We start from the raw sequence: 10409 nt of genomic DNA, 5'->3' as shown, positions 1-10409 counted from the left end.
ATCCCCCATAATCTCATAGGCAGGGGTACTATTAGGAAGTGTGGCTTTGTTGGAGTGCATATGGCCTTGTTGGAAGAAGTGCATTACTGTGGGGGTGGATTTTGAGGTTTCCTATGCTCAGGATACCACCCAATGAGTGAGTCAACTTCCTATTGCCTGCAAGATGTAGCACTCTTAGCTCCAACACCACCTCTGCCTGCACACCATCATGCTCCTCATTATGATGATAATGGGCTGAACCTCTAAAACTGTAAGCGAGCCCCTTCAATTAAATGTTTTCTTTGTGAAAGTTGCCGTGATCATGGTGTCTCTAACAAAGACACCAAGCTAACCACAAACTCATAGAAATCCACCTGCCTTTGCCACCCAAGTTCACTACCAACACTAGACCCTCAAAACTTTTATTTAAAAAAAAAATAAAAATAAAACAGGGTCTCTCTTTGTAGTCCTGGCTTTCCTGGAGCTTACTATGTAGACCAGACCATCCTTGAACTCAGAGAGATTCTCCTGCCTCTGCCTCCCAAGTGCTGGGATTAAAGGCATGCAACACCACATCCAGCCCTCAAAACTTTAAACAGTGGTTACCCCAGTGGATTAGGAAGAAATGGGATAGTAGGTCAAAGGCTACAAAGTAGCAGGCAAGTTCTACTAGTCTAGAGATCCAATATGCAACATGAAGACTATAGTTATAATACACTGTATTCAAATGAATAGATTTTAGCCACTCTTGTAACTCCAAATGGAGAAACTCTGTGGAATGATGGGCATGCCAGCTTGCTTCAGTACAGTAGCCGTTTTACTATCTAGATGTATCACATACCATATGTTGTATACCTTACTTTACACAACAAAATTTACATCACAAATTAGAGAGACAGAGAACCCTAAAAGTTTCTGAGGATTCAGTCAGCCTCCATCAGACCCCGAGCTAAGAAGCCTTAGAATGTCCCTATCTATCTCCCCAGAGCCAGGGTACCAACGGCAGGGAAGTGCAGCAGCCCCTTCATGAGGCCAGAGTTGCCAGGCTAGAGTGGAGTGGGTCGGCACAGGGTGAGGTGAGGACCTCTTGGGCTGTTGGCGGATTGGTGCCTGAGTGTGTTGCTCACTGTGTCAATGCAGTGTACGCCTGTCTTGAAAGGGGGCATGCAGTTTTGTTTCAGAACGCGCAGAATCATGGGCAACATTGGAAACTGCCACAGCTGATTCACGTTCTGTCCATAAGCTGCTTGTGGCGGGCAGGCCAATCGGACGCTGGAGAGGTAGAGAACTAAATATCTTCTTTTTTCATGCTGTAGATATATTTTAAATGAAGAAATGGCAGCAAGGGGTCCCTCAGGAGGGTTGTACTTTTGATGTTTATTGCCAACCAACCAAAAACAAATATTTTTACTTAAACAAATTTTTAGACAGGGTCTCACTATGTAACCCTGGCTGGCCTGGTATTAGCTACATAGACCAGGCTGGCCTCAAACTCACTGAGATCCACCTGCCTCTTAAATGTTCTTATTGTATGTGTACGTGTGGAGGGGGGAGGTGTGGGGGGGGGGGGGTGAATGCCACAAGTGTGCAGATGCCCATGCCCACAGAGACCAGAAGAGAGTGTTGGATCCTGTGGAGTTACAGACGGTTGTGAGCTGCCCTGTGTGCACACTGGGAACCAAACTGGAATCCTCTACTGAGCCATCTCTCCAGCTCCCCAACCAAAATTTGTTTTGTTTTGTTTTTTGAGATAAGGACCCATTCTTTAGCCCAGGCTGGCCTGGAACTCTCTCTGTAGATCAGGTTGGCCTCTGCAGCCTGGGATGAGGGTTAAAGGTGGGAGCCAACACACACAGCCAAAATGTTTAATACAGCTGATGTATATGTGATGGTTAATCTTCGTTAGCAGCTTCGTTGGATTTAAGATCTGTTGAAACACATCTCTAACATGTCTATGGGAAAGTTTTCCAGCAAAGTTTAACTAAAGAAGGAAGAGCCACCCTGAGTGTGGGTGACATCATCCCATGGGCTGGGGAAAAGGAGAAAGAGGGCGTTGAACACCAGCTTTCATCTCTGCTTCCTGACGGTGGACACCATGTAACCAGCTGCCTCCTGCTTCCCTGCCTTCCCTCATAAGGCCCTGAATCCCTTCGTTCTTAGACTGTGAGCCAGAACCAATCCTTCCCTAAGCTGTTTTTGATGGACATTTTGTCACAATGAGAAAAATAACTAATACAAAATGCAAGGATAATGTGCCTCTGTTAATATCAGCAGAGTTACTTGAGGCCCTTCCTGGACACAGGCCCAGGCCATCCTTCTCATGGCCTCTTCTTGCTTCCTCGCTGGGGAGTTCTTTGCTCCCCTACAAGAGGAAAAGAGTTAGAATTCAGGTAAATTAGTCTCATTCTTTCCTGCCAGGATAGTTTCAGCTCAATGGTTCGAAGCTGGATCCTCCTACCAAACTCGTAGGGAAGTGTGCCCCTCCCCCACCCCACCCCCAGTTGGTGTCCTGCTTCCTGTTTCAGGCCTGGAGCAAGTTACCCCCCTCACACTGCTCCTCTCTTGTCTGGCCCGGGGAACCTTTACAGAGCACTTCAAAATGAGACCAGAAGTTATGGCCTTCTCTACATAACTCATTCTCTGCCTCTCTGCCAAGGAGCCCTTCCACATCCAGGTGTTTTATAGAGAGGGGGTTTCACACAGACCTTTTCTTTCTCTCAATCCATGTTCAAGCTCCAGATTTTGGCCAAATCACACCAGAACTTTGTCTGTCCAGCTTTCATCAGATCCTAATGGGGGAGGAGCCGTCTCCAGTTCCACATTCGACGCCAAGCCACCTGGGAAGCAAGCACATGGCGTCATAGCATGGATTGATTTTTCACCCAAATCAATAAAACTTAGTTTTATATTAAGAAACCACGTGTCATTCCCTCTTTTGTTTTTGGTTTTTCTCTGTGTAGCCCTGGCTGTCCTTGATCTCACTCTGTAGACCAGGCTGGCCTCAAACTCAGAGATCTACCTGCCTTTGCCTCCCAAGTGCTGGGATCAAAGGTGTGCTCCAGAAATCCTGCATCATTCCTAATGTTAAAAAGTGTACTCTATTCTTTGCAGGATACTAACTGTAATGTCGTTGCGTTGAGGGATCTTTGGCTGAGCTGGTTAGGGATTGTAGGTCTCTCGGGGCTTCCAAGCCATGGGTGCAGACTCCAGTACTCTCTCTCTCTGACAACAGAGAAAATGGGGTTACAGCGTATTCTAACACATGCACATTGTGCTGTAACTCATACCTGGTGGCTTCAATTATTTTTTCTGGGAATAATAAAACATCATCTTAGAACACAGAAGGTCAGCAGGCAGGAGTCGTACACTGCGCACAGATGTATTTAACACAAGAAGCCCACAGGGTTCTGGGAGCCATACGCTCCTCAGTCACTCTTCCTCATGCTCCCTGTGAGTGTCCTTCTGACTAGAGGAAACTTAAAATCTAGTGCAGGGCAGTTTAACATCCACCCTTTTGAAATGTGCAAGTATTGCCTTGAATTGCAGGAACGGTATTTGCTCTAACTGCTTACAGACCCTGACCTTTACCCTGGTCCTAAACCTTGCCCCATTCCTGGTGCTCACCGATCCCTGACCCTCCAAGTTGAGAGCCCAGCCCCAGTCCCCGCCCCAAGTCCACACCTGCCTTACGAGATTTCTGGCCTGACCTGTGCTCACTGACCGGACCTCTCCCACCATTCCATCTAGGAGATCCAGCTCCTGCAGACCCTAGCCTGCCTAATCTTGACTAGATTTGACTTGAACCCCAGAGCTAAAAGGAGCGAGAGTATGAGGAACTGAGGGATGTTTCCATCTGAACAGCAAGAGGCCGTAGCAGGAGGCGTGAGCAGAGGCCATCACATGCGTGGCTCTATGAGCAGCACCAAGGAGTTCAGGCCTTGTGTTGAAGACCGTGGGAATTCACTAGAGAGTGGAGAGAAGAGAGGGTGGCAGTGAAGAAGTCAGTCACGAGACAAGAGACACAGTGTGCCAGCCAGGGGAGGGTCGTGGTCTGGCAAGGTCACGCCAGATCAACAGAGATGAAGGAAGTGTGTGATCTTACCAAGTCAGGAAGCAGAGCTGACAGGGCTTAGGGGTAGCTCACACAGGCAGAACTGGGGGGAAAAGAAAACATGAGTCCTGTCACCATTCCGAGTGTTGGGCTATAAGCGTGTGCTACACTGTACACAGTTTAAGCAGGACTGGGGCTAAAGCACAGGGTCTCGTGCATTCTAACTAAGCAGCCTACAACTGAGCCACAGCCTCAGACCAATACCGCGTGTGAGTTTTATTTAATTTGTTTTATTTAATTACACCTCCTTTAAAAAGGCAAAGTGGGCTGGTGACTCAGCCAGGAGAGGTTCCTGCCACCAAAACTGACAACCTGTGTTCGACACGCAGAACCACACGGCAGAAGAGCTGACCCCCAACAAGCTGTCCTCTGACCTCCACATGTGAACCTTGGTGTGTGCATGTGCATGTGCGCGCGCGCGCACACACGCACAAGCACACAACATGCGATATTAAATTTTTTATTTTGAAAATGTAATAAAAAAGTAAAGTTTGAGAAAGAGAAAGAGAAGATGTTTGATGTTTGGGGTGTCGCTGTGAAGTGCTGTCCTCCAGGTGAAATGACTGACATGATGTTTGGGGTGTAGCTGTGAAGTGCTGTCCTCCAGGTGAAATGACTGACATGATGTTTGGGGTGTGAAGTGCTGTCCTCCAGGTGAAATGACTGACACGATGTTTGGGGTGTAGTTGGCTGTGAAGTGCTGTCCTCCAGGTGAAATGACACAATGTTTGGGGTATAGTTGGCTGTGAAGTGCTGTCCTCCAGGTGAAATGACTGACATGATGTTTGGGGTGTAGCTGTGAAGTGCTGTCCTCCAGGCATGATGTAGCCATTGAGCTCTTGGTAGAGGCTGTGCATCTGTGGGGCAGATCTAAACAGGAAATTCTCTCTCTCTCTCTTGATTTTGCTGTTATTGTAAGACTGTCTTTAAAAATAGTCTTTGTAGCCCAGCATAGTGGTGCAGACTTTTAATCCCAGCACTCGGGAAGCAGAGGCAGGTGAAACTCTGAGTTCAAGGCCAGCCTGGTCTACAGAAGGAATTCCAGCACAGCCAGGACAACACAGAGAAACTCTGAATCAGAGAGAGAGAATTTAGTAAGGTGACCTCATAAAAATAGGTATACAGAAATCAATAGTGATAATAAATGAAGCAACAATCAATTATACGAAACAAATAACAGAGATTTCTAATAAACAACAAAAAGATGATAAGGCCAGGCATGGTGGTGCACGCCTTTAATCCCAGCACTCAGGAGGCAGACGCAGGCAGATCTCTGAGTTCGAGGCCAGCCTGGTCTACAGAGTAAGTTCCAGGACAGCCAGGGCTACACAGAGAAACAGGGTATGCATAGGTGCTCTGCGTAAATGTTGTGGCCGTTAGCTTGGTGTTCTTGTGAGTCTCCTAACTTTGGGAGTGGATGTGTCTCTGACTTGTTTTGCCTGCTCTTGGGACTCTCTTCCTCCTGCTGGGTTGCCTTGTCCAGCATTGTTCAGAGGGCTCTTGCCTTGCCTTATTGTATTTTGTTTTGTCATATTTGGTTGTTGTCTCTTGGAGGTCTGCTCTTTTCTGATGGGAGATAGAAAGGGAGTGGATCCAGGGAAGAGGGGAGATGATAGGGGGAGCTGGGAGGGGCGGGTGGAGGGGAAACTGTAGTTGGGATGTATTGTATGAGAGAAGACTCTATTTTCAATAATATATATATACACATACATATATAAATTAAAAGACAGTGAAATAAGAATAAACTTGCAAGGTGTGGTGGTTTAAATGTAATTGACCCCCATAAGCTCACAGGGAGTGCCACCATTAGGAGGTGTGGCTTTGTTGGAGTAGATTTGGCCTTGTTGGAGGAAGTGTGTCACTGTGGGGGTGGGTTTTGAGGTCTCATATATGCTCAAGCCATGCCCAGTATCTCAGACCACTTCCTGATGCCTGTGAGTCAAGATGTAAGGACTCTCAGCTCCTGCTCAGCACCATGTCTGCCTGCATACCACCATGTCGCACAATGATGATAACGGACTAAATCTCTGAAAATATAAGCATCCCAATTAAATGATTCTCCTTCATGAGAATGGTGTCTCTTCACAGCAATAGAAACCCTAACTAAGACGCAAGATATCGGATACTTATTGAGTATGTGTGTGTGAGAGAGAGAGAGAGATGGGTGGGGGCCTCATGTAACCTAGACTGGACTGGAACTCACTACCTGGACAAGGCTGACTTTGAACTCCTGATCCTCCTGCCTCCTTCCCAAGCTCTAGGATGAGAGGCATGTGTCACCTGGTTTCTTCAGTTCTAGGAACGGAGCCTCCTGCATGCCCAGTGAGCCCTCGACCCACTGAGCCCCACCCACCTCCAACATTTATATCAACATATTTTAAACCACTCCGGCAAGAAGCAGCGGAGAACCGGAGAACTGGCAGGAGATGGGGTTTATGCAGTTTCTTGGGGATGGAGCTTTCCAGGGTGGGGACTGGTGGCATTTCAAGTCTTGAGCTTGGGGTGAGCCCAGGGATTGGTAGGTTTTCGAATCCAGAGCTTGGACTCCCGTGTCTAGAGGGGCCGGGGACGGCCATTGTGGCCGTTGGGGTCCTCAGGGGAGGGCCCTGACCACCTGAGTGTCTCGAGGGACTGAGTTTATAGCTCAGCGGTGGAGCCCTTGCCTAGCAACCCCCACCCCAGCCCAACACAACAACAAAAAAGATAAAGAGAGAAAGAACCTGGTCACGGCGCCATTGCTGTGCAGCCCTTGAGACTGTCCACAAGGAGTTACCAACTGACCTCCAGAACTGTACCATAGCATGCACACACACTCAAGAGCATACATACAAACACATCATACATACATACCTATGTATATACATATATGAATATAATATATATGCATGTGTATATATATATGCATACATATAATAAAGGGTTTTTTTATTATTCTAAGTGCCCTCTTTCAGTGCGGAGCCTCGAGCACAGCAGGCCAGTGCTCTCCTGCTGAGGCCTGTTTCCAATCCCAGAGCCTTTCTTCTGACCCGTAACCTCCCTCCTTCTCATGACCAATCGGGCCTAACCCTGTACATTGTGTTAGAGCTCTGAGGGAAAAGTCTTTCTCAATGGAAGAGTTACAGCTCTGAAGGGAAAGGAAGCCTGGCAGTCAGGAGCCAAGGAATACCGCAGAGTCACACAAGAAAAACCCAGGAGGGAAGAACCAGGGAGGGCAGCGGCCTCTGCTCCGGCAAGAAGCAGCGGAGAACCGGAGAACTGGCAGGAGATGGGGTTTATGCAGTTTCTTGGGGATGGAGCTTTCCAGGGTGGGGACTGGTGGCATTTCAAGTCTTGAGCTTGGGGTGAGCCCAGGGATTGGTAGGTTTTCGAATCCAGAGCTTGGACTCCCGTGTCTAGAGGGGCCGGGGACGGCCATTGTGGCCGTTGGGGTCCTCAGGGGAGGGCCCTGACCACCTGAGTGTCTCGAGGGGCTTACAGGCATAACGCTTGGTCCCCATTTAGGGCAAAGGCATGCTGCTGGTCGTAAAATCCGAGGGGGTGTGGTAGGGGAATCCAAACAGAATTTCTGGGTTGCACAACCTGGACAGACCTGAAGACAATGAGTCAGCTTTGCCTCCAGCCTCTGGTCTTTGTGAGGCCATGATCTGAAACAGGTCCCCAGGCCCCCTTCCTCCCCTCCTCTGAGGTAAGTCAGCATGCTCAACGCTATTCATCTGCCCATCACACGGTGACATAGGCACTGCCGTGGTCCTTCACCCACATAAAACTTCTGAAGAGCCTGTGGGGCTGTGTGACCCATGCTACTGGAAGAATTTCATACACACGCTCCACCCAGGAAAGAGGATTACCAGGCAGGAGTCAGGGAGCAAAGTCCTGCCATGGGAGGACGGGAGACTTACATCTGCCAGACCAGCAGAGGCAAAAAGCCAGTGTCCCGGGACGCACCAGCTAGAGCGGGCATCATGGATGTGCTGGTCCCGTTCCTGCAGCTGCTGGTGCTGCTCCTCACACTTCCGCTGCACCTGCTGGCTCTGCTGGGCTACTGGCAGCCCATGTGCAAAACCTACTTCCCCTACTTGATGGCCAAGTTAACAAAAAGCTCCAACAAAAAGATGGAAGGCAAGAAACGGGAACTGTTTAGCCAGATAAGTGATCTTAAGGGGACCTCCGGGAAAGTGGCCCTGCTGGAGCTGGGCTGTGGCACCGGTGCTAACTTCCAGTTCTACCCGTCTGACTGCAAGGTCACCTGCGTGGACCCAAACCCCAACTTCGAGAAGTTCCTCACAAAGAGCATGGCTGAGAACAGGCACCTCCAGTACGAGCGCTTCATCGTGGCTTATGGAGAGGACATGAAACAGCTGGCGGACGGCTCCATGGACGTGGTGGTCTGCACCCTGGTGCTGTGTTCTGTACAGAGCCCCAAAAAGGTCCTGCAGGAAATCCAGAGAGTCCTGAAGCCGGTAAGCAAAGTAGCAAGGGTGTGGGCCTGGGGCAGGTGAGTCCGGCCTTGGCAGCTCCGGCGTTCAGGACCCCGGATGGGGAATCCCGGGAAGCTGATGTAGCTTACCCTCTGACAGCAGAATACGCCATCAGAATGGCCTGCGGTCTAGGATCTGTGTGGGACAATAGGATGCTATTAGGAAACACAGGGGAGTGTGCTCAGTGCAGTGGGGAGGGAGCTGTGAAGACACGGAAGACGGTGAGGTTTAAAATGAAGCGTTATGCTGCGGAGGAGGTGGGGGAACAGAAGGTTTTGAGTAGAAATGTCAGGGGGAGTACGGTCTCTGAGAGGTTGAGCTGGGTGTGGAAAGAAAGGAATTTAGGGCAATTTCCAAAGTTTCTGGCTCGCACCACAGAAGGGGGAGTGGATGAAATGGCCACTTGCTGGAATGGCAAAACTGTTCTGAACCGGTTGGGTCTCAGGATCTGCTAAGACATCCATGCGGAGAAGCCACACGGGTCGTTAGAAAATCAGGACATGATGTGGCCTGGAAAAAAAGAGCTATGGCCAGTATGACCTTTTAGTGGTAATTCAGTATGGGAGTGAATGAAACCCCTGGGAAGAGGAGGGGGGCGGCGCTTGAGGAAGCCCTGCAGTAGCCAGAACCCTGGGGTATCCTGGTTGTACTGGACACCAGAGTCTCAGGAGAGGCTGGGATCATGTCTCTATCTAGCAGGTATGTCTAACCCACAGCCCCTGGTTAGCTATGAAAGTGACCCAACACAAAACTGTAAATGTGTTTAAAATACAGTGAGACTTTTTTGGGTGCCTTTTCGTAACTTAATCACAAAGTTCTTGAGGGTGAACATGGTAGACAACAAGTGTCGTGTCACAGTGCTGGAAGGTCCCACGCCTGGACAAACCCTCAGTGTCTCCTGTTCCCCTCCGTACGGTCCTCGTAGTCGTTCTGTGAAGATCTCTCTCACCAGTCACGGCCGCCCAGTTACCAGAAGCTCCTTACAAGCACTGTGAGGGTGTGAGGAGGGCAGGAGCCCTTTGTTCCGTACACTCTCAGGCCAGAAGCTCTTACTTCAGAGAGATCTGACAAGCTGGGTCTGAGAGAAGGAAGGGGGCGTGAGACCAAAAGAGCAACGTGGAGTAGATAAGTGACCTTAACTCCCTCCTTCCTCCCTCCCAGGGAGGACTGCTGTTCTTCTGGGAGCACGTGGCTGAGCCTCGGGGAAGCTGGGGCTTCCTGTGGCAGCGAGTTTTTGAGCCCACCTGGAAACACATCGGGGATGGCTGCCACCTCACCAGAGAGACCTGGAAGGACCTTGAGAAGGCAGGGTTCTTTAATGTCCAAATGGAATGGCAGCCCCCTCCCTTCAAGTGGTTACCTGTTGGGCCCCACATCATGGGAAAAGCTGTGAAATAACCCTCCCCCAGGAGCCCATCTGCTCCCTCCCTGCCTGTAGTCAGAGCCACCCCAGTGAGGTAAAGAATGAGAGAACCTCCTCAGCACTGCTGCTGAGATGACCAGCAGCCTCAGTTCCTCTTACACAGTGAGGCTTTCCTCCCTGCTTTCTCCAGAGGTATAAAACTATACAGTGCCATACTGTCAACTGCAAAGCCCTGGACTTTGCCCACCCACCTTCTAGGACCCCTATTCTCCCTTTGTCCCCGTGGTGAAGTTCTCACTGCTGTTCTTTTGAGACGACACCCATGTGCCCCTTGGAACTAGTCACAAGCCAATGCACGTATTCCCTGCCAGACCTGCCAGACCACCTCAGCCTCCCTCCCTACTGCCCATTCTGTCCTGAGCTTCAGAGGAACAGAGAGAAGGCAAACCCTCAGGATGAGAGAACAGCACTCAATAAA

At 49.7% G+C, this 10409-nt stretch overlaps 1 protein-coding gene and 1 long non-coding RNA gene across 3 annotated transcripts; one reads left to right on the top strand and one right to left on the bottom strand.

Annotated features, from left to right (window-relative positions):
- Positions 1–1361: 1361 nt before the first annotated feature.
- LOC128119958 (uncharacterized) lies at positions 1362–4357 on the bottom strand. 2 transcript variants are annotated; one of them, XR_008221737.1, is made up of 3 exons: positions 4082–4357; positions 2685–2816; positions 1362–2341 (listed from the first exon to the last, which is right to left on the bottom strand). It is a non-coding gene; the product is annotated as an uncharacterized LOC128119958 (long non-coding RNA). The 2 variants fall into 2 exon arrangements; XR_008221736.1 differs by lacking the exon at positions 4082–4357 and adding an exon at positions 3100–4070.
- A 10-nt stretch (positions 4358–4367) lies between these two features.
- On the top strand, positions 4368–10409 carry Tmt1b (thiol methyltransferase 1B). Its single transcript, XM_052753727.1, has one exon. The coding sequence runs from the start codon at positions 7888–7890 to the stop codon at positions 8587–8589; it is 702 nt and encodes a 233-aa protein (XP_052609687.1). The 5' UTR covers positions 4368–7887; the 3' UTR covers positions 8590–10409.

This window comes from Peromyscus californicus, unplaced genomic scaffold (assembly GCF_007827085.1).
Source record: "Peromyscus californicus insignis strain IS unplaced genomic scaffold, ASM782708v3 Scaffold_24__1_contigs__length_46423439, whole genome shotgun sequence".
Taxonomy (NCBI): Eukaryota; Metazoa; Chordata; class Mammalia; order Rodentia; family Cricetidae; genus Peromyscus; species Peromyscus californicus.
Note: the sequence above shows the minus strand (reverse complement) of the source record. Positions and strands in the feature narration are given on the sequence as shown.